This window comes from Brassica rapa, chromosome A01 (assembly GCF_000309985.2).
Source record: "Brassica rapa cultivar Chiifu-401-42 chromosome A01, CAAS_Brap_v3.01, whole genome shotgun sequence".
NCBI lineage: Eukaryota > Viridiplantae > Streptophyta > Magnoliopsida > Brassicales > Brassicaceae > Brassica > Brassica rapa.
In genome coordinates this window covers 4760481-4782431 of record NC_024795.2, presented here as the reverse complement: position 1 = coordinate 4782431, position 21951 = coordinate 4760481, and the positions used below count along the sequence as shown (strand labels likewise).

The following is a 21951-nucleotide window of genomic DNA, read 5'->3' as shown; positions in this document are numbered from 1 at the left end:
AATTTTGTATTATTGTAATTACATGAGTTATATTTTTCCATCATAGCATTTCATATTACACACATAAAAACATTTGGTTTTTGTAATTTAACTTTGTTATATATTATAGTACTCAGTTTTACATTACATAGTACTAGTTCATACAATGTATAACTTTTCATGTTAACTTTTTGGTTTAACACGAATCGTTTTAAAACATATAAACACGAATTACATGATGATAAAACTAAAATACTATAAAAGGGAGAAGAATAACAATTGAAAGCTTTTTCTTCAAAAAGAAATAACAATTGAAAGGCATAGTCAATATTGAACCACTTGGACACGGCACGCAATATGTGACGCTGGTGGGCTCGCTCCTCATCGTCCATTCCCATTTCTTTATTACATTTCTAGAAGTTGCATTCAGTTGTTAACCATATCAAATAAAGAAAGAGTAGTGTCGGACCGTGCACAAAAAATAAGAGTAGTCTCGGACAAATATAAACATCTATGCATTTAGTCAAAGTCCAATCAATCTCAAGTTTTTACTAACACTCTAGTTACTGCATCTAATGATTAGTTTCTGTTACATTAGAACTCGTATAAAAACTTGTTCTTGTTATCGATTCACAGATCCAATAATCTCGTATTTATGGATAAACATATGTTTTTAAAAGGATTAAACAATTCAAGAAACAATGAAATATTCTTATTTACATGAAGAGATATATACATACTATAAGGGATATATACACAAGTTATAAAAGCATCAACAGAATCTACAGCTTTTTATTAGCTACTATGCACAAAACAGAAAAGATTAATGCCTGATTTAGTCTAGGTAAAAGTCATCATGAATCTTTCTTTTGTCACACTTAGAATAAGTTCTTAGCTAATCAAGCAAATCAATAAAGCCGACTAGATTGCCTCTTCAGTGTCCAGATGCTATAGTATTTTTGGGTGGAGAACCAGATTTAGGTATGGCTTGGTCCATGGCCAATTACTGTAGGAACTCATGGGCGTCTTCTTGTTGGAGACGCAGAGAATATGATTGATAAATAAAACATCATGGCAGCACAGTCATATATATGACTAAAAGAGTCTTACTCCCAACACAAATCTCATGCAAAACCATATAATCTTTCAATTATTTTCAGGATTAACATTCAAAAACACGGCTGTATAAATCTTTATCATAACAATTAAATCTTTTTCTGCAAACAAACAAAGATTAATAAAAGTATATTTATGACATATCCAATAGTATCAATAGGCCACGTCTCAATTCCAAAGAGCTCTTCAAAAACAGAGAAACGTGTCTTACTTCATTGGAAGTTTCCTTAGACATTTCTTTCATTCTTCTCTGTAAAAATATTAAACCATGAGAGACCTCGTTTTCTTCTTACAGCATTCTATCCTGAAGATCACTGAAGATGCCAGAGGCAAAAGTTCCAAGCTTCTTCTTCGTTTCGCCTGCTATGTTCATCACCGACGAGATATCTTGTTGCGCCTGTGTCAAGACGATACCAGAGGCCAAACAGGTTAAAAAAATCGGAAGAAGAAGCAGAGATTTAGCAAGTAGGGATCTTTTTTTACCTGGAAAGAAAGCCGGTTAATGAGATCACTAGCAGTTATATCAACATTGGAATAATCATCTTGGCCGTGACCGAAAAAATCAGCGCTGGATATAGATGCTGAGCCCTGCAACATCCCACAACGGCATTAGAATCATAGGAATGAGAATGTTTTCTTGTGTGGAACGTTACTCACTGAAAACTTCTGAAGAGTAGCTTTTGATTCAAGATCAGCGTTTTTGTTCTGATCACCAAAGTACTGAGCAGAAGAGATGGACTTTGCGTTTGTAAACTTCTTTCTTGCTTCATCTGACTCTTCAACCTAGTAATAACACATAAAAACGTTTAGAAAACGGATAATAATACTATTTTTCCTTTCTGAGAAACACAATGGCTTTACTTGAGATTTTGAGGAGTTGGAACTTGGTTTCTTGGGGTAAGAGCTGTCCATTCCAAAATCCGAAAAGAAGCTGGAAGACTTTGGTGGAGCAACATGAGTTCCACCAACGCTTTGTCCTCCAGATTGAAAGTCGTCATTGTACTCAAACCGAGACGCATATGATGATGATTTGCTTCCACTGTTATTAGTTGAAGAAGCAGGAGGAGGAATAACGGTTGCAACTTCTTCTGGTTTCTGCTCATAGAGATTTCCTGTTGGCTGCATAAAAAATCAGATCTTTCAATCAGAGCAAAGAGAACATAAACCTGAACCTGAGGACTAACCTTAGTAGTAAGTTTCCTAGCACCAAGACCACCAGTTTTACCCGTCCTTTTAGCACCAATGGGTTTCTTAAACGTACTAGGCACAACTGTATTAGAAGCTTTAGGCGAAGAGGTAGCTTCATGTTCCTTGACGGAATAAGAAGAAAGCCCATTAGATGCTTCCGCAGCAACGGGAGACTCAGGTAGAGCGTTAGTAGTATCTTCTTGTGAAATGGCTTTAGCAACTTCTTTAGCAAGAATCTGGCGATACAAATCAGCAGCTCTTGAAGTATACTTAGCCTCGATTTTGCCACCGTCGGTCCATCCATGCTGCTTAAAGAAGACCTGAGCGCGGTTGTTGCCACCAAACATCATAGTCCTGAGCTGCTCAGGGCTCCACGAATCCAAATTCGTAGATCTACAACCATAATGAAACATCTTGGTAAACGTAACGTGGCATGATCCAATCCAGTACAAGAAAGAGGTTGTATAGTATATGGTCAGTCTCATTCGAATAAAGGTCAAAACTCTCATCTTGTATTTGTTTAACCTCATGCTACAATTTTCAGAGCTCTAAATCTAAGCTCGGGCATTTGAGATTTTGGAAGCTGTAAACGATTTAATAAAGATTTTAATTATTTTTAAAAAATAAATTTGGGAGCTTATGTGTGCTTAATTTTCTTCAAAAAATTTGGAAGTCATTGGCCAATGTTTCATTCGGCTTTGCCTAAAACCGGTTCTGCTTGCCAACGTAGCACATCAGAACATGCCCTGAGATTTTGGAGGCCAAAAGGGATTTAATAAAAAAATTAATTATTTTTATTTTTTTACAAATTTAGGAGCCTATGTGTGTAACTTTTGTCAGAAAATTTGGAGGCTATTGGTGAATGTTTCATTCGGCTTTGCCTAAGACCGGTTCTGCTGGACATTTTACTCCGACTCCAACATTTCGAACCGGAATCGACTTAAAAATAGCCGACCAAACTTTTTCAAAGAACTAGTTAGGTCCAAATGTCTAAGAGCCGAAAGATTCGGACCAGAAAGGACTCGACTCGAACCTGACCAAAATATCCACCATGCCTACGTAAACCCTATCAAAGGCATCAAATGGTGAAGAATTGAAATAGTAACCTGACGAAGCTGATATGAACACCGAGACTGCGATGAGTAGCAGAGCAATCGATGCAGAGGAAAACACCGTATGTGACTGATGCCCATGTCGGATTCTTCGCACTGCAATCGAAGCATACCTACACACAAAGATCTACTCAAACAACCTTCCCGATCCATCAGAGGGGAGAGAGAGAGAGAGAGAAACCGAACCTTGTTCTCAGATTTGGATTTCAGTTTTCTGAATACAATGTTCTTGTCGGTGAGATTCTCGGAAGAAGCCATCAACAACAGATCACCCTCTCTACGACGAAATGAGACAAGTTTTTGAAATCAATGCAATCTAAAAATATTGTTTTTTTCTTTGAGTTTCCTCTTTCGTTTTCTTCAAATCAAATTTGATGAGAACATTTTGATCTGACGGTACTACCCCTCACTAGACTCCGCCAATTACGAAAAGGTAAAAAGCTTGGTGATGCTGTTGTGAAACGACACGCAGTGCGTAGTTCTATTTCCGAAGGAACATGGATGGTAACTGACCAACCACTTTTATTATTTTTCCATGTTCTTCATTCTCAATTCATTTTTTTTCTTCTAATCATCTGATGTCGATGACAAAAAAAAGAAAAATCATCTCATGTCAACATTTTTTTTTAACTAAGGCGATTAATTAAGTATATTAAAAATTATATATATGGAAAGTCAAATTTTTTTGTTACGTTTCATGAAGTTCGAACTCAAAATTAGTTGTTATTTAATATATTGGCGAAGATCTATTATACAGATATATATACACATATAAATTGTATTTTACATATTACTTATTTTATATATTACTTAATGGATGATAAAAAAATTATATACATATATATATATATTACTTAATAGATCGGAATTTATAATCTTCCATACAAGCATCTTTACAAATTAAAGATTATATTTTATTAATCGTTACTATCCCAACTGATTATCAAACTAATTTCTTTTTACTATTTTTATTGGAGTTTACAGTATACTTTGAGCCGGTCTTTTGGCTAAGCCAAGAAAATAATGGCTTCCGACCGTTTTATTATAAAGTCATATTCGACCACAAGTTTTGAAAAACTTTGTTTTAGTCTAGTGGTCAAATCTACAAGGACCAGTGGCCAATTTTTTTTTAATTTGCTTTTGGCCATGGATGTTCTAGGACCGGCTCTGAGTAAACTCTCTCTATTTCACCAAATGCAACATAACCTACATCCTTCGTATTCACATATTCGAGTCATACTGCATACGTAAGCTCTCTTTCACAGTTCCCATTTCTGCAAATCAATAAACCAATTGATTCCACTATCACACTTATTGAAGCCAATATCCAGCGTGAAACAACATTACTTTAAGCCCAAATCCAGTACCGTTTCGGTTGAGAGACGCACCTACTCCATGTTACACCACTATTCCATTAAGAAAGTCTTGATACGTGAAATCAAGTTTTGAGAAAGAAAAAAGGTATTTTGCGCCCCAAATTCAGTAGCCGAAAAGTTCTAGGCCCATCTAAATTTGGTTTTGTGTACTTTAATGCGATTCTAAAAACGTTACTGTACGACAGACACGGAGGTTTCGTCGGATATACGCAGAGAGAGCCCAACATTTTTGGCATTTGTTCTCACTGAAAAACAAAGCAAGATTTCATTTGGCCAATTAGCAGAAAAAAAACAAGAGACCCACAAATAATAGAACGTATAATGTGTTTTCCCAAACAAAAAAAAAAGAACGCATAATGTGGTATTTTTAATTAATTTAATCAATACAAGACCTTTTATTTGCCTTTATGCTCTCAAGTCTTTTTCTCCTTTATATTTCGAAATTGTCCATGCTTTTTTTTATCATGCAAAAAGTTGTGTCGGATAACGACTTAAAAACTGTGTTCAGAAATAATTATATTTTTTTTTGACTAATGGTTTAAGAAATAATATATAATTATATTTTAGTTGCAGTACTTGCTTTTATTGATTTTTTTGTATACATAAATTTAAGAAAGCTTAAAAGTTGTATCCAAATCTCAGAGTTAATAATTGTGAGTACTCGGGTGTCACCATTCACCGTTTAATTATATTTTTTTGGTGGTTAATCTATCATCTAACTATATTTTTCTTAAAGGAAGCAGCTTTTTCCTCCAAGAACCAACTAATTTAACAACTCACTTGTTGTGTAATTAAGTTGATATTTGCTGGCAAGGATTAGTCACACTCACAATTCACAAGAAAAGCAGACATGGACCCGAGCACCAAAAATGGGGAAGACAAAGATAATTATTTTAGGTGAAAAATCATTCTCATTTTTTATTGGTTTTTAATTATCACGATTATATAATATGTCGTGTGTGTTCCAAAAAATTTGTCGTGATAATTAAAAACCAATAAAGAATGAAAATGATTTTACAAATATTAATAAATTAAAAGAAGGATTTATATTCTCTTTGTCTTTTCTTACGTAATCGTTATAATTAAAGATTAATAAAAAACGAGAATATTTTTTTACTTAAAATAATTATCTTTTTTTAATGAGAATGATTTTCACTATAATTTTAAGTGAAAAAATAATAAAGAATTAAAAATACAAAATAATTATAGTAAAATAATTTTAATTCCAATCGATTTTTTTGGATTTGTACATGTTCACTGAATTTTTAACACACCTTAAATGATAATATTTTATTAAATAGAATTTAAAAATTCAAAAATAGAAATAAATTCATATATCAATGTGTTGTAAATAAAGAGATTAGATTAATTCATAGATGATGTATAATCTATATGTAAATGAGCAGTAAATAAACATTTATATTTGTAGATATCTACAAGTAATGTATTGTAGTTTTGTACATAAAATCAATCAAATTTGAAATATGTTGTCGGCACAAGTCTATTTTTTATTATTCAACTATAAAATCCCGAACTAGTTTAAAATTTGTTCCCAATCAAGTTATGTCTATATAAACCAAAAACTAATTAATAAATAGATAAGATCAATATTTTTTTGCACTCATAGTGAATTTATATATTATTCTTTTTTAAATGTTGGTTATATTATTTGTAACACTTATTTAATTTTTCTTAAAAGCTAAATAAAATGATTTTATAGAAATAACAGTCACAACTAATCTTGATTTTTATTTTAAAAAAAGACTAAACTATACGATCCAGTGATGATATTTTCATTCAGTTGTATCTTCCATTTACAAAGTATGATATAGTACACCATGAAAATTAACTCATAAATTCTTCTAGACTAAATATGATAAACATACAGTGTAAATGGTTTCAAGTGCCGACAAAAAAAAAGGTTAATGGAATAAAACATTCATTTACGTTTGTTCAAAAACTAGAACCAAGCATGTCAAATATAATCTTTCCGCTGAAAATAAACATATCATTCACAACATTTTTTAAAAAATACTGATTGATCAATATAAACTTTTAAGCAAACAATTTTATTTTCCTTCATCAACATATTATTTACAATATTTTTTTTTTAAATATATACAGAATCTTATTATTTCCCCAACAATCAAAGAAAGAAACGCCACTAGCTACTTCCTCTCCGTCTCTCGCCGGGAAAAGTCTCTCTCTCTCTTTAAGTCCACCGGAGAAGGCTATGTCTTCGACAAATGTTCAACTAACCGACCACCACCTCAACCAGTCAACAAACGGCACAAACCTCTGGTCAACAACCGAAGACAATGCGTCTGTAATGGAACCTCTCATCGGCTCCGAACACTCTTCTCTCTGGCCTCAACCACCTCTCACTCCTCCTCCTCCTCACGTCACCGAAGACACTCTCCAGCAACGACTCCAAGCATTGATCGAAGGAGCTAGAGAAAGCTGGACGTACGCCGTGTTCTGGCAGCTATCCCACGACTTCGCCGGAGAAGACATCAGCAACACGGCGGCGCTGCTAAGCTGGGGCGATGGCTACTACAAAGGCGAGGAGGAGAGGAAGTCGAGGAAGAGGAAGCCGAATCCCGTCAGCGCGGCGGAGCAAGAGCATCGGAAGAGAGTGATTCGAGAGCTCAACTCTCTGATCTCCGGCGGCGGAGGAGGCGGAGGGACAGTCAGCAGCAGCGGCGGCGGGTCTTCCGACGAGGCGGGAGACGAAGACGTGTCGGATACGGAATGGTTCTTCTTGGTTTCGATGACGCAGAGCTTCGCCAACGGCTCTGGTTTGCCCGGCCGAGCTTTCTCGAGCTCGCGGACCATTTGGCTCTCTGGCTCGAACGCCTTGGCTGGATCGAGCTGCGAGAGAGCTCGCCAGGGTCAGGTTTACGGGTTGGAGACTATGGTTTGTATACCGACTCAAAACGGCGTCGTTGAGCTTGGTTCGTTGGAGATTATACACCAAAGCTCGGAGCTTGTTGACAAAGTCAACAGCTTCTTCAGTTTCAACGGTGGCGGTGGTGGAGGCGAGTCGGGTTCTTGGGCGTTTAATTTGAACCCGGATCAAGGAGAGAATGATCCCGCCACGTGGATTAATATAATGAATATAATGTAGAATTGTGTGTCCTTTATTCATTCACCAAGAGGTGTTTATATACAACATCTTTAGCATAACCTAGCTAGGAAAAGGAAATACATAGATCGTCTAAATCCCAACAATATAGGAAACTTTATATTTATCCTAATCCCAATACTCCCCCTCAAGTTGGCAATGACGGTGTCCGAATGCCTAACTTGGACAATAAGTAATCAAATGTAGGCGTAGGTAATGCCTTGGTGAGGAGATCCGCAGGTTGATGCTTAGTAGAGATATGTTCTGTCGTGAGAAGCTTGGATTGAACAGCATCACGTACTGTATGACAGTCATTCTCAACGTGTTTTGTCCTTTCATGGAAGACAGGGTTCTTGGCGATGTAAATGGCCGATTGACTGTCACAAAACATACGCATTGGTTGAGGATGAGAGAAACCAAATTGAGCCAACAGGCGTTTAAGCCACTTTAGCTCACACGTAGTATCAGCCATAGACCGGTATTCTGCTTCAGCAGATGAACGCGAGACAGTACGCTGCTTCTTTGTCTTCCAAGAGACAAGAGAATCACCGAGGAGAACCACATAGGCACTCAATGACCGGCGTGTAATAGGACAGGCAGACCAATCAGCATCGCAGTAAGCAGTAAGCTGCAAATCACACGAAGAGGATAGCATAATACCCTGGTCCGGAGTCCCTTTCAAGTAACGTACAACCCTCAAGGCCGCCAGCCAATGATCTTCGCGAGGCCTTTGCATAAACTGAGAAAGGAGATGAACAATATAACTTAGCTCAGGCCGAGTAAACGTCAAATAGATGAGACGACCAACTAGGCGTCTATATTTGCCGGGATCAGTAAGCCACGGGCTTTTAGACAATGGAAGCTTGTGATTAAGCTCCGTAGGGACAGGAGATGGTTTAGCACCGAGGAGACCACATTCTGCAACAATGTCTAAAGCATATTTTCTCTGTGACACAAAAATACCCTCAGGTCCTCTAGCAACTTCGAGACCAAGGAAGTACTTGATTTTTCCCAAATCTTTCATCTTGAAGTGCTTGTTAAGGTAGGTTTTAAACCGCTGAATCGTAGAAATATCGTTGCCTGCAATAATGAAGTCATCGACATAGACGAGTATGTGAAGACATATATTTCCTTGGATAAGTGAGAAAAGAGAATAGTCTTCATAACTCTGAGTAAAACCAAAGGCAAGAAGTGTAGTACTGAGCTTTGAAAACCAACACCTAGGAGATTGTTTCAAACCATAGAGTGATTTGCGAAGCCTGCAGACTTTGGATGGATCAGAAGATCGGAAGCCTGGTGGTAATTCCATGTAGATTTCCTCCTCTAAGTCCCCATGTAAAAATGCATTGTGAACATCCATCTGATGTACCTCCCAACGCTTTGCTGCTGCTAACTTAAGTAGAAAACGAACAGTATTCATCTTTGCGACAGGAGCAAATGTATCTTTGTAGTCTCGACCTTCCTTTTGTCTATTTCCATGCGCCACCAGTCGAGCTTTGGGTCGCTCTATTGTACCATCAGCTCGATATTTGTTGGAATAAAGCCATTGGCAGCTAATGGCCTTCTTCCCCGGGGGTAAAGTAGTGACGTCCCAAGTATGATTGTCTTCTAAGGCAGTGACCTCGGTTTTCATAGCACCTTTGAAGCGTTCATCAAGGATAGCTTCATTAAAGGTTGCAGGAACATAATCCGAGGTGATCTGAGCAAGAAAAGCCTGATGTTTCTCTGAAAAAACAGAGGAAGACAAGTAGTCAGCGATAGGATACAGTGTCTTACCTGAGACCGGTGGAAGAGAACTCTGATCAGAAGAAGATAGAACGTGAGAGGGGTTTGTAGATTCTGTAGTATGAGCAACAAAATTTTTGAGTAGAATGGACGGCTTTTTAGCACGATGACCACGACCAAGTACTTCCAATAGACCTGGAGATTTAGTGTGGTCAGGCTGTTCTGATTCTGACGTTGATGTCGTAGGTAACACAGCCTGAGTCGGAGATGTAGTTGGAGACAAAGGCAGTGGATCAGAAGGTATAGAAGTAGGAGACGTCGATGAAGGTAGAGTCTCAGTAGTAGGAGAAGCGTTTGTAGGATTTTGAGTTGTTGTAGATGGAATGGACGAGTCTGTTGGCACAAGAGAGGGAATAGGTGGCGATGCTGGCGTGCTCCCCCTAGATGTCACCGTCGGGAGTAGCCAATCGTCTATTACGTCCTCTTGCATAACTGGTGGTGTAACATACTCTGTATCAGGAAGCCCTGGAAACTTGTCTTCGAAGAAAAGAACATCGCGGCTTATGAAGAATTCATTTGTTTCTGGATCATAGAGTCTCCATGCTTTCTTGCCAAAGGGGTAACCAACAAACAAACACTTGCGACTCCTAGCCCCAAATTTATCTTTATCTCGCGCACGCCTATGTGCATATGCAAGACATCCAAAAACGCGAAGTTGATCAAAGACTGGAGGTTTACCGTGAAGCACTTCATATGGCGTTTTGCCATCTAAAACTTTTGTAGGAGTACGGTTAATAAGATGAGCAGCTGCTAAAATACTTTCTCCCCAAAACGTGGAAGGAAGGTGTGCTTGGAAGAGGCAAGCACGAGCCACATTAAGTATATGCCTGTGTTTCCGTTCCACACGAGCATTTTGTTGTGGTGTATCAATGCAAGAAGTTTGATGTACAATCCCCTGCTCCTGAAAATATTTCCGAAGGACTGTAAACTCTGTTCCATTATCCGTGCGAATCATTCGAACGGGACGTCCGAATTGCCTTTCCGACATGGCACAAAAGTTCTTAAGTAAAGTAGCAACTTCTGATTTTTCAAGCATCAAATACGTCCATACTGCGCGAGAGAAATCATCAACGATGGTAAGAAAGTATACGGCACCACATGATGCTGGTGTGCGATATGGTCCCCAAACATCACAATGAATAAGTTCAAAAGGTGCAGAAGCTTTATTAAGGCTATCGGGAAAAACCCGTCGAGTTTGCTTAGCTTGAAAACAAATATCGCATTGACTAGAATCAGAAAAATCTATAATAAGGGATTTAAAAGCCGGTAATGAAGATAGAATTTTGTATGACGGATGCCCAAGACGACGATGCCACAGAACTGAAGAATCTGAAGACTTTGTAGCCCCATGAACTCGTGCAACTTTGACTCCCGTAAAGTAGTACACCCCCTCACGTTCTTCACCTGCTCCAATCAGAGTCCTCGAAAAACGGTCCTGTAAAACACATAATGTATCAGTAAATATCGCGATACACCCCGTTTGCTTTAATAATTTGGAAACACTGATGAGAGTGCAATGAAAGTCGGGCACGTATAGGACATCATGCAACATGTAATCTTTGCTAAGTCGCAAAGTTCCCTGTTTAGTGGCCGGAGAGTTACGACCATTAGGGCATAGAACTGATGAAGTAGCTATGTCATGTACGTCATGTAGTAGGGCGAGATCGCCGGTCATGTGGTGCGATGCACCTGTGTCAATAATAACGTCAGTGAGTGTAGTTTTACCAGACAAACGTTCGGACGAGAGGTTGCTCTGCTGGTTTTGTAGAAGCGTGATCAAAGAAGCAATCTGATCAGCATTGATAGAAGTTGATGCATGAGTTGCATTTGCTCGACCGCGTCCGCCACGGCCTCTGTTTGAGTTGGAACGTCCTCCACGTCCACCACGAGTACCCGAGGTAGAGTTGTTTTGTCTCTCAAGATACCATTCGGGAAACCCATGTACTAGAAAGCACTCAGAAATATCATGCCCTGGCCTGCCACAATGTGTGCACGTACGAGCTGGATCCCTAGAGCGCGAAGGTGTAGAGTTATTGACCGACAACGACAGATCCTTTGAGGTCTCGTTTTTAGCAGAGAAGCCTAAAGCATCGGTTCGTTGTTCTGTAGATCGAGTTGTGATCATGTTCTGCTCCTCACGAACTACTCTGGAGTAGACTAGGTTAAGATCAGGTAAAGGATCCTCGTCTGTGATCCGTGACCTAATAGACATAAAGCGTGAGTCATCTAGCCCGAAGAGGAACTTGTGAACTCGAGCATCTTCTTTGTCTTTTTCAATATCAGCAGCCGCAGCACAGGTACACGTACGTATGGTTTTGAGATTCTGGAGTTCCTCCCATAGTTTCGTGAGCCTGCCGTAGTATTCCAGAACTGATTGTCCATCCTGCTTGCAGTTAGTAATAGCATCCTGGAGTTGATGAACTCTAGTCCCATTCTTGACAGAGAAACGCAGTCTCAAAGATTCCCATAGTTTATGAGCATCCGGTACGTGTGCCACCGTCGAACGAACTTTTGAATCAATCGACGTACGAATCCATCCGACGATCATTGAATTTGCTGCCAGCCACCGTGCTAAATCAGGACTATCCTCCGATGGTTTTGATATTGTTCCATCAATAAAGCCAAGTTTCTGCTTAGCTTGTAAAGAATTCCGAAGCTCTGTCGACCACTCCTGGTAATTTTCATGAGTGAGAAGAACAGATGTGATAAGAACCCCGGGGTTATAGGATGGATGGAGGTGATAAGGAGATAGCTCCGGAGGAACGCCTGTAGTTGCGGAAGTAGGAGTAGTAGTAATAGACATCTAGAACGATGAATTTAGAAGTAGAAGAAGAATTAGATCAAACGTTGATGAGTTTGATTTAGAAGAAATTTTGGTAAGATCTTAGCTCTGATACCATATAATGAATATAATGTAGAATTGTGTGTCCTTTATTCATTCACCAAGAGGTGTTTATATACAACATCTTTAGCATAACCTAGCTAGGAAAAGGAAATACATAAATCGTCTAAATCCCAACAATATAGGAAACTTTATATTTATCCTAATCCCAATAATTAATGAACCGAATGTAACCGGGATCGAACCGGTTCTTGGGGCTCCGGCGACTTCTAACTCTGATTCTCAGACAGCTTCGAAGCTTTGTAATGGAAGCTCAGTGGAACACCCTAAGCAGCAGCAGAACCCGCAAATCTCGAGTTCCGGGTTTGTGGAGGGAGACAGCAACAAGAAGAAGAGATGTTTGGTTTCCGACAAGGAAGAAGAGATGCTGTCTTTCACTTCTGTTCTTCCACTTCCTACGAAATCGAACGACTCGAATCGCTCTGATCTCGAAGCTTCGGTTGTTAAAGAAGCGGAGAGTGGTAGAATCGCGGCTGAACCGGAGAAGAAACCGAGGAAACGAGGGAGGAAACCGGCTAACGGAAGAGAGGAGCCGTTGAATCACGTGGAGGCAGAGAGACAGAGAAGAGAGAAGCTGAACCAGAGATTCTACTCTCTGAGAGCTGTGGTTCCTAATGTCTCTAAGATGGATAAAGCTTCTCTTCTGGGAGACGCGATCTCGTATATCAATGAGCTTAAAGCTAAGCTGCAGAAGGCTGAAGCTGATAAAGAAGAGTTGCAGAAGCAGATTGATGGGATGAGCAAAGAGGTGGGGGATGGGAATGTGAAAAGTTCGGTTAAAGATCAAAAGTGTTTGGAACAAGATTCAGGTGTGTCGATAGAGGTGGAGATAGATGTGAAGATCATTGGTTGGGATGCAATGATTAGGATCCAATGCGGTAAGAAGAATCATCCTGGTGCTAAGTTCATGGAAGCACTCAAGGAACTGGAATTGGAAGTGAATCACGCGAGTTTGTCGGTAGTGAATGAGTTCATGATCCAACAAGCGACTGTGAAGATGGGGAATCAGTTTTTCACGCAGGATCAGCTCAAGGCTGCTCTGATGGAGAGAGTTTGAGAAGGGATATGAAAGAAAAGTTAGCATCTAAACCGGAGAAATAATGCAAGGATCATAGTAAGAACCAGTAAAAATCTCATGTGATTGTAGTGTAAACTGTATTGTGTAAGGGTATTTTTGTAGCAGAGCACCCAACTTGTTATTGATGCTTTGTTAGAGAAGTTTTTAAGTTTAGTAGTTTGATGCTAATTAGTATAGTTTGGGTTTTAATGTTTTCATCAGATTAAGCTGTCTTTGGTTCGTTTGGTGAATGTATTTGCGTATGTACATATTATGTAATGAAATAAGGCTTCTTTTTGTAATGAATAAAATCAAAATGGGATTCAAGTTTCTGACTTCTCACTTTCAAGTCAGTTTTATTGATGTTGTGGTTGGTTTATGAATCCATCTCAGCCACATATAATTCATTTGGAAGTATGTATTAAAAGAGGCATCTAATTTGGTGGGAAAGAATATACCAATCACACCTCTCATTAGGACCTGAAACTAGTGTGGATGCGTATGTATGATAGGGATCATTCTATTAGATCATATAATTGGGATGTGATTTCGAACCGAAGTCAAAATAATTCAGTGTCTATTTTATGCAGACTCTTGTGTTTTCTTGGTCACATTTTAGAGTGAAGGTCGACCATAAGGCAAGCCATCCAATCAACCGTTTAAAAGATATAGTTTTAGAGGGCATAATTTTATTTAGTTTTCTCATATTAAGAATTTGTAAGTATTTATATGTAAATATGATTTATAGTTATATTGATAATAATAATATTTGTAAGAATTTTATTCTTAATTACAAAAAATATTAATAAATATATTGAATAAAGTGTTGTTAAATAGTAATTATTTTAAAAATATGAAATTATGTATATTAATAATTTTCTTATTAAAATTATGATTGACAACAGTGAAATATTTATGATAACATTGACTAATATTGCTATGCAGTTAACTTGATATTGTGTTTAATGTGATTATATTATATATATGATATTATATAAAAGACATATTGTTTATGTTAGATGAATCGATTTCTGGTTTTAAATTTCCGGTTTGGGTGAACCAGGTTGTATTTTTAGTTTATTATTGTTATTATTTCACATTTTTCACTTATTTTTTTACTTTAAAACAAAAAAAAAACTCAAAATTATATAATATGAAAATCTGTTTAATATTAGTTGTTTCAGTATAGAGAATACAAATAAGAGGTATGACTCTGACATGTGTGGTCAATTATTAAAGAGAGGGTAGATGGGTTTATTTCTGGAAGGATATCAAGGAGAAAGTTTAATCATACAAAAAATGCGGAGACATGTGTGGTCGAATATTAAAGAGATTGTTCTGCAAAATGTACTATTGTTTTTGCTTTCTTTTAAGCAATAATACTCAAAAACGTGTGTGGGAGTGAGTGAAGAAGATTTGAGAGAACGTGCAATAGAGGTGAAGAAGAAGAAGACGAAATCATGCGCAACAAAAAGCATCCGGTCATTTTCTTGGGGATATTATGGCCAAAATAAAAATAAAGACAAGAACGAATGTGACGAGTTATTGTTTGTACATACTAGATAGACTATAGTCACTCCAGAGTTCTCTTTCAAATATAAATTTATGAGGTTAAAGATGATTTGTGAGGTTGTGTAAAATATCCACAAGACCCAGGTAAAATGTTTTGAAGATCTACAGAGCTTTAAGTTGTGTGAAACAAAATTGCTTGTTTTGGACTTTCTTGGTTTGGACTGATTTAATACACCTTTTATAGTAGTTACTATAAATAACAATGCAGTTATCAGTCGTATCCTGCCATAATTATACGCACACATGGCTTTTGTCTTATTATGTTGTAGTATTCCCAAGACGATCGAATATGCTATGCTTTTCTACCGAACCGGACTGAATTAAAATAGAATGTGTAATACTTTTCTGAAATATTTGCATGGTTTTCTGTGTGAATAATTTTTTCTCTCACTTTTTAAATTGAATCCCCAAAGGCCGAAACTGCCTGAGGATTGGGCTTTTTTTTTGCGTTCAGGCCTCATCCATTAATCTTTCAGTTTGCATTTTTTTTGTATTAGATAATACGAAGGTGTTGAAAAATATTAATTTTGTTTATTCTCAATTTGCAGTTAAGTACAAATTTATCATATGAGCCAATCTGGTTCTTCTAAAATTTGAGCTTATAATAAGAAGGTATTTAGTTTTGGCTTTTGATATAAAAGAATATCACATTCATCACCAAACATTTAAATAGCACTTATAAAAATTAATTATATAAAAATGCTAAAATAATTAGATTATGTAGTTAAATGGATTTTGCTAGTTCCGTCATTGTGGATCGTACCCACCTAATACATATATGTTGCGACGGAAAAAAAAATTACGTTGATGCAATATTTACCAAAGTTTTAATTAATCAAAACCAAACCAACTAAATTATTTATGATATATCCGATTTTATTCAATATTACGGCTTCCCCTAAAATAGTATCACAGCGTACAATTTGATTTTAATAATTACCTTCGCAAGTAAAGAGATGAAGAAATAGCCTTTTGTTGCAAAAAAACAAAAAAGTACAGAGATAAGAAAGATTTGACATAACGATGTTAATCATTAAAGTTGGTGAGTGCTAAAACATATCGATCTTCAGATTGGCTGACTATATCATCAACGTCAAGATCGAAAGTCATGCAATTGTTTTTTTTTTTCCACTAGAATTTTATTAAGAAACTGGGCCCAAAAAGGGACGAAGCCCAACATACAACACAAACATAAAAACCATAAAAGGCCAAACAACAAGCCACCAAACCGCATAACTTATGGGCCTCGAAGCCCAAGTGAGAAACCGTCGAGAAAGATGCCAGCTCCACCACCACGTGTCCGGACGCCCGGCGCCCAATGAACACGCGTCATAAATGGAAGGCACGAGCTTCCTCCGGAGTCAGAGCGCATGCACGCCGGAGCTCCGCCTTCGGCGAAGCCAACCTAGAGAAAAAGCCGCTCAAACAGAACAGCTCTGAATCTCAAAACGACGAAACATCTCTGACAGATCTACGATTTGAAGAAGGGATTGCAACTGCCTACGATTGAATCTAGAACTCGGATCTTCCTACGAAGAAGAAATCAGAGAAACAGATCAAGAGGCGGAAGGATAGAGGAAGAACGGAAGCGTAGATCAACTATAACCGGTATCAAACCGGTGATAAGCCGGCGAAGACGGTGTAAGAGGATCACCTCTTCCCGGAGACTAAAGCCGACGGAGAAAGTGTTATGTGAACCACCTCTCCCCAGAGACAAAGCCCGAATCATCGGGAGACTACAACCGGAAAGGATCCGGTGACTTTGCTACACAACAAAGCCGGAAAGAAGAATCGCCGGCGTCGACCAAAGAAACTCAACCGCTTTCTCATCTTCTCTGTAAAAGATATAGAGAGAACAGAGATGAGAGAGAAAGCGGTTCCACCGTTCACACTAACCTACATGCAATTGTTTTCCCTTTGTTTTTTTGCGAAAATCATAATATTTGTCGCTGGATTTTAAATTTTCAGTGGAAAATATAATAAAATTTATTTCCATTAATTTTGTCGGCGTTTGATAACCAAGTTGGCTAAGTTGCAAAAAATCATCAAGTTGGCAACTTACGCCAGCATCACCGTTGCCTTAACTAGAAGATTTCGATTTTCAAAGCATGCAAAACAGAAAAAGTACAAATAAATAGCTTCGTCTCTCTCTTGATCCAATCGGATTTGATATATCAGCTCCATCTTGTAAATATTTTTTAGAATATTTCTAAAAATTTAGTATTTAAATATAATTTAATTAACTTTTCAGATAATACGTAAAAGGAATATTAAAATATATTTTATCATTCTCTTTTTTAAAAAAAATTGTTTATTGTAAAAATCTCATTAGAATGTTAATGAAAAAATTATTTACTCACTAAATATTACTCTCTTTATTTTTAAATGTAGGTAATTTTAGCAAAAAAAATTATTTCATAATATAAATAATTTACATACACTTTTAAATGATATATTTTTTTAAATAATAATGTTTTAAATATTTATGTTTTTAAGCAAAATTACTTACGACGGAGAAAATAGAATAGTTAAAACTTAAAAGTTGTAAGGCCATCTCCAACCATTAACTATATTTTAGTGTCAAAACCACACTATTTTAGTGTAATTTCAACACTAAAACCAAGGTCTTCTCCAACCATAACACTAAATTTTACACTAAAACTATTTTATAATATTATATGTATTATATTTTTTATTTATCATTTATTTAATTGAATATTTTAGTAATAAAATAAGTGAATAGTGTTTTACTGAGATGAATAGTGTTTTAGTGTGGTGAATAGTGTCACACCAAATTTGGTGTTAAATTTTAGTGTTACACTAAAATAGTGTGATTTTTGCAATTCCATTGAAAAGGATTTGGTGCAAAAATTACACTAAAATAGTGTTTTGCAGTCCCATTGGAGATGACCTAAACACCGCCTCGTAATGAATCGCCCCACAACAAATTTTATGATAAAATATTAACACAATGATGAGATATATTCAAGTGGGACACATGCTGACAAATGACAATATAGTCAGTGTAAAAGGCAGGCTGAATATTACTACGCATGTCAAATGGCACGCACTTTTTAATCCTTCCTTAAACTGAAATGAGAATCCATAAACACTTCAACATATGTTTTCTGAATCGGTTAACTACGGATGAAGCCTTCTACCCTAAAGATAAAAGTATCAAATATGAATCTCAACAGTTACGGAAAGAAAATTAAGCAACTGACTAGGTATAGGTTCCTAATCCAAAAAATTATGGGTTCCGGCACAAAAAAAAACATATGGTTCATCTCTAACTCTCTAGGTTCGTCCTTACATGGCAATATTTCACATTATTGTGGATTGGTTTATAATTTGTACATATATAGATGTATAAATCATTCCTTCCAATGAAATCATGCCATGATTCTTGGGTAATCATTAGTAAACAAAGAATTCCAAATGGAGGAGTACATAAATATAACAATATATTAAACAATTTTCTAACCAAACATACATAAGTTAGTTTCAAGAGAAGAGGACAAATCACGATTCTTCAATAAAGTTATATGTTGTTCAGCACGGGTAAAGTATAGAATGCAACTATATAAACGTGAAAAATCAACCATTTACCCAAAAAAATACCGTGAAATAATTTATCACGATACTTCAACGGTTTAATTTATTAACCAACTAAAACAACGTACACAAATATCACGAGAATCCATTTTGGATCTATCTGTTTTATACGTATAATCGACCTTTCTAGTATGGTTTCATGACAATTTGTTTGCGTAGACGAAAGTCTTAACTGACTCCGCAAGAATATACTTACCAAACGAAGGTTTAGACCATCTTTAATATTTCATCCGTTTTATAATAGACGATATTTAAGAAGATTTTTATTGTTTCACAATAGATGATATTTTTATATTTTTATATTATTTTTAACTTTATTAAAAACTGTGTAACCAATTAGATGTTGTAGTCATTTTTGTAATTAGTTGAATGATTTTTAAATTATATTTTTATACCTATTTTTTAGAAAAAAATAAAATTTTTAATCTTTGTGCAATAACGAATAACATCATCTATTGTGAAACGAAGGAAGTAGTATATTTTATTTTTCCTCAAAACTTAAAATTCCGAAACATAGATAAACTTTCGTAATATATATATTTTTAAAATAAAATTGTTATTTGGTCTTCTGAATAAACAAGTATATCAAATGTGAATGCTATTTTCCGCCTTAGATAAGGGGGGGTTAGTGGGGAGATAATTCACATTGATTTCAAAAGTCAAGAGGATTTTAATTCTGTAAATATTTTCATTGATTCTGACAATATATCTTCCCATATTTATAGAATCCATATATTCTTTTGGTTTGATTGGCGACAACTTATTGTGATTTATGTTAACTTTTGTGTACTATTGTTTATGTATTTTCCATATAATATATTTAAAATAAAGTATGTTCAATTGTGTATAAAGAAAATGAACATCTTAGAATTGTTCTTTGCTTTTTATTCATCATCAAAGCTCGCAAAATAATACAAGCCTCTGGTTTTTACTTTTCTTATCTCTTTTTTTTTATGATATATTTCTCTGTTTTTTATTATATCATGTATTAAAATAGTTTGATTGTTATATCTGATGCTTTCAAGTTTACGTTTGGTTTCATTATTTTATTTGTTTAGACTAGTAGCAAGAACCTTGATGTTTACCTGTTTGTTTGTGATAATAAATATTTTTGTGTGTATGTTATTACCAATATTGATTAACTTCACATAAGATTGCAATGGGTGATAAAAAAAAAAAATCAGCATAGCCTATGGAATGGAATTTAGAGGAAACCAAGGTTTTAATAGAATTCAAAAAAATCAGTATAGCCTACTCACAACGATTTATAACTCATTTTCATTTGTGATGGTGTTAATTTCTGGATTTATCATTTTGATGTGATGTTGTCTGACTGTGGAATCTCTTTCATAATTTTTCTATGGATAAAAATTTTTGGATTTATCATTTTGATGTGTTGTAGTGTGACTGTGCATGGAATCTATTTCATAGTTATATTTATGCATGTTTGATAAAAAAGATTATATGGAATTGATAATGCTTCTCACGTATCATATTTGCATGTTTGATAAAAAAATATTGATTTTGTCATCTCAACTTTGGGAATACATGGGTTAACTCTAGTATTTTGAAAGTTGTGAGTAGTGAGTTAAAATGTAATGAATCATTGTTTCAATAACACCATAGTTTAATAGAATTACAAAATCTAAAAATACTGAACTTTTTGAATAACAAAAGATTTATATAGAATTGTAAAATCATCACATCAATAACACCAAACTTTTTAGAACTTTAAGAATCATGTTACCAATAACACTAGAATCTTTAAATTCTTCAACTCTTTAAAAATCAATCTCCCACTAACCCCCCCTAAATAAGGCTATTTTTCAACACTAACAAAAGGTAAACTATAAGGTTAAAAGCGAAAACGGTCAAAATAGTAGAATCCTATAAAAGACCACCGTAAATAACATATCCCAATATAGTAATTTAGAGAAAGAAAAAAACAAATTGATTTTCCATATTCTTTCCATTTATATATAATTTTATGTTTTCTCTTTCAGGTCACCCGAGAACCTCTCCCGTCGCCGGCGTTACGAGCCATAGCTTCAGTGACCGTCGCGAGTTTCTGCAGATTGAGTTTAACGACAGTATCAGCAAACATACGCGTATCGTCTTCCGAGTTCCCTTCCGGCATGTCCACAACGTACGACTCAAGAACCACCGTCCAGACCCGCTTCTCCTTCTCGAACCTGTGCACCGTCGTCACCGACTTGTAGTTCCTCAGCCTGTGCTCGCCTCCGATGATGCTGAACCCCGTCACTCGCCTCTCGTCGTCGAGCATGTCGAGCCTCTCCGTCGACGTGTTCGCCGGCAACCCGCTGATCACGATCACGTCGCGCGTGCACCCGACGCGCATCTCGAATGCTTTTTCGACGGAGCAGGACTTGATGAAGTGCTTGTAGGTCTGCGGTTTGTCGAATTGACGGACGACTGACCAGACGATCTCCGGCGGCGCGTGGATTCTCTGCGCGTGGAGCGAGGAGCAGCTTCCCGGACCGAGGTGGTAAGTGTGAAACTCGGAGATGGATTGGGTGAGTTCGGATCGTTCTTCCTGAGTTAGCTCGGAAGGCATGGTGACGACGACGATGATCTCAAAAACTCTCTCTCTCTCTCTACGTATTTATTGGTGAAGCAGAGGGAGGAGAGAGATCGAATTTGAGGGAAGATGAAGGGTATATATGGAAATAAACAAAACATTTAAAGGCAAATAACAGTGTTCTAAAATACGCTATGCGCTCACTGTGCGGTGACCCAGCGCCTAGCGTATAGCTGTATACGCGGACGCCTAAACGGAGCCTAAGCAGATATAATATATATCTATATATATAAGAGAAAAAGACTATGATATCACCAAACCAAGTTTTTGTTCCTAAAGTAGCACTCAAGGCTCAAAGTCACAAAAATAGGTTTCATTAAAGAGGTAAATATACACTTATACCCCTTGGGTTAATTAATCCAAACCTTAGGGTTTAGAGTTAAGGGGTGGGGTTTTGGAATTAGGATTTAAAATTTTATAAAAAATAAATACTAAAATAAAAAATAAAAATTTCAGAAAACAGTTTCAAAAAGTATTTTTAAATTATAAAACGAAAACTTGAAAAAAAAAATAAAAAAAAATTTCG

The 21951-nt window shown here is 36.5% G+C and overlaps 4 protein-coding genes across 5 annotated transcripts in view; 2 read left to right on the top strand and 2 right to left on the bottom strand.

The window, feature by feature from the left end:
- The window catches only part of LOC103856262 (peroxisomal (S)-2-hydroxy-acid oxidase GLO5), a 382149-nt gene that overhangs the window by 238606 nt on the left and 121592 nt on the right, over positions 1 to 21951 (top strand). The window lies entirely within an intron of this gene.
- On the bottom strand, positions 1102 to 3969 carry LOC103855842 (probable ADP-ribosylation factor GTPase-activating protein AGD8). 2 transcript variants are annotated; one of them, XM_009132887.3, is made up of 8 exons: positions 3777 to 3969; positions 3582 to 3716; positions 3390 to 3508; positions 2280 to 2676; positions 1957 to 2214; positions 1753 to 1878; positions 1579 to 1683; positions 1102 to 1492 (listed from the first exon to the last, which is right to left on the bottom strand). In XM_009132887.3, exons 2-8 carry the CDS (start codon positions 3651 to 3653, stop codon positions 1385 to 1387), a joined length of 1185 nt encoding a protein of 394 aa, XP_009131135.1. In that variant the 5' UTR covers positions 3654 to 3716; positions 3777 to 3969; the 3' UTR covers positions 1102 to 1384. The 2 variants fall into 2 exon arrangements, with proteins under 2 accessions (XP_009131135.1, XP_033129410.1); XM_033273519.1 differs by having other exon boundaries at positions 1104 to 1492; positions 3582 to 3659; positions 3692 to 3877.
- LOC103855832 (transcription factor MYC4) lies at positions 4208 to 13974 on the top strand. The gene is made up of 2 exons (XM_009132877.3): positions 4208 to 7880; positions 12743 to 13974. Exons 1-2 carry the CDS (start codon positions 7005 to 7007, stop codon positions 13637 to 13639), a joined length of 1773 nt encoding a protein of 590 aa, XP_009131125.3. The 5' UTR covers positions 4208 to 7004; the 3' UTR covers positions 13640 to 13974.
- On the bottom strand, positions 19752 to 21790 carry LOC103855821 (abscisic acid receptor PYR1). Its single transcript, XM_009132867.3, has one exon. It carries the CDS (start codon positions 21399 to 21401, stop codon positions 20826 to 20828), a length of 576 nt encoding a protein of 191 aa, XP_009131115.1. The 5' UTR covers positions 21402 to 21790; the 3' UTR covers positions 19752 to 20825.

What these genes read in the sequence shown, in the direction of transcription:
- LOC103855842 (XM_009132887.3), bottom strand. Translation starts at nt 3,653, where the DNA reads ATGGCTTCTTCCGAGAATCTCACCGACAAGAACATTGTATTCAGAAAA. An exon ending in AATCCAAATCTGAGAACAAG is followed by an intron (nt 3,509 to 3,581) that starts GTTCGGTTTCTC and finishes CTTTGTGTGTAG; the next exon opens with GTATGCTTCGATTGCAGTGC. An exon ending in CTAGGAAACTTACTACTAAG is followed by an intron (nt 2,215 to 2,279) that starts GTTAGTCCTCAG and finishes TTTTTTATGCAG; the next exon opens with CCAACAGGAAATCTCTATGA.
- LOC103855832 (XM_009132877.3), top strand. Translation starts at nt 7,005, where the DNA reads ATGTCTTCGACAAATGTTCAACTAACCGACCACCACCTCAACCAGTCA. An exon ending in ATCCCGCCACGTGGATTAAT is followed by an intron (nt 7,881 to 12,742) that starts ATAATGAATATA and finishes CCAATAATTAAT; the next exon opens with GAACCGAATGTAACCGGGAT.
- LOC103855821 (XM_009132867.3), bottom strand. Translation starts at nt 21,401, where the DNA reads ATGCCTTCCGAGCTAACTCAGGAAGAACGATCCGAACTCACCCAATCC.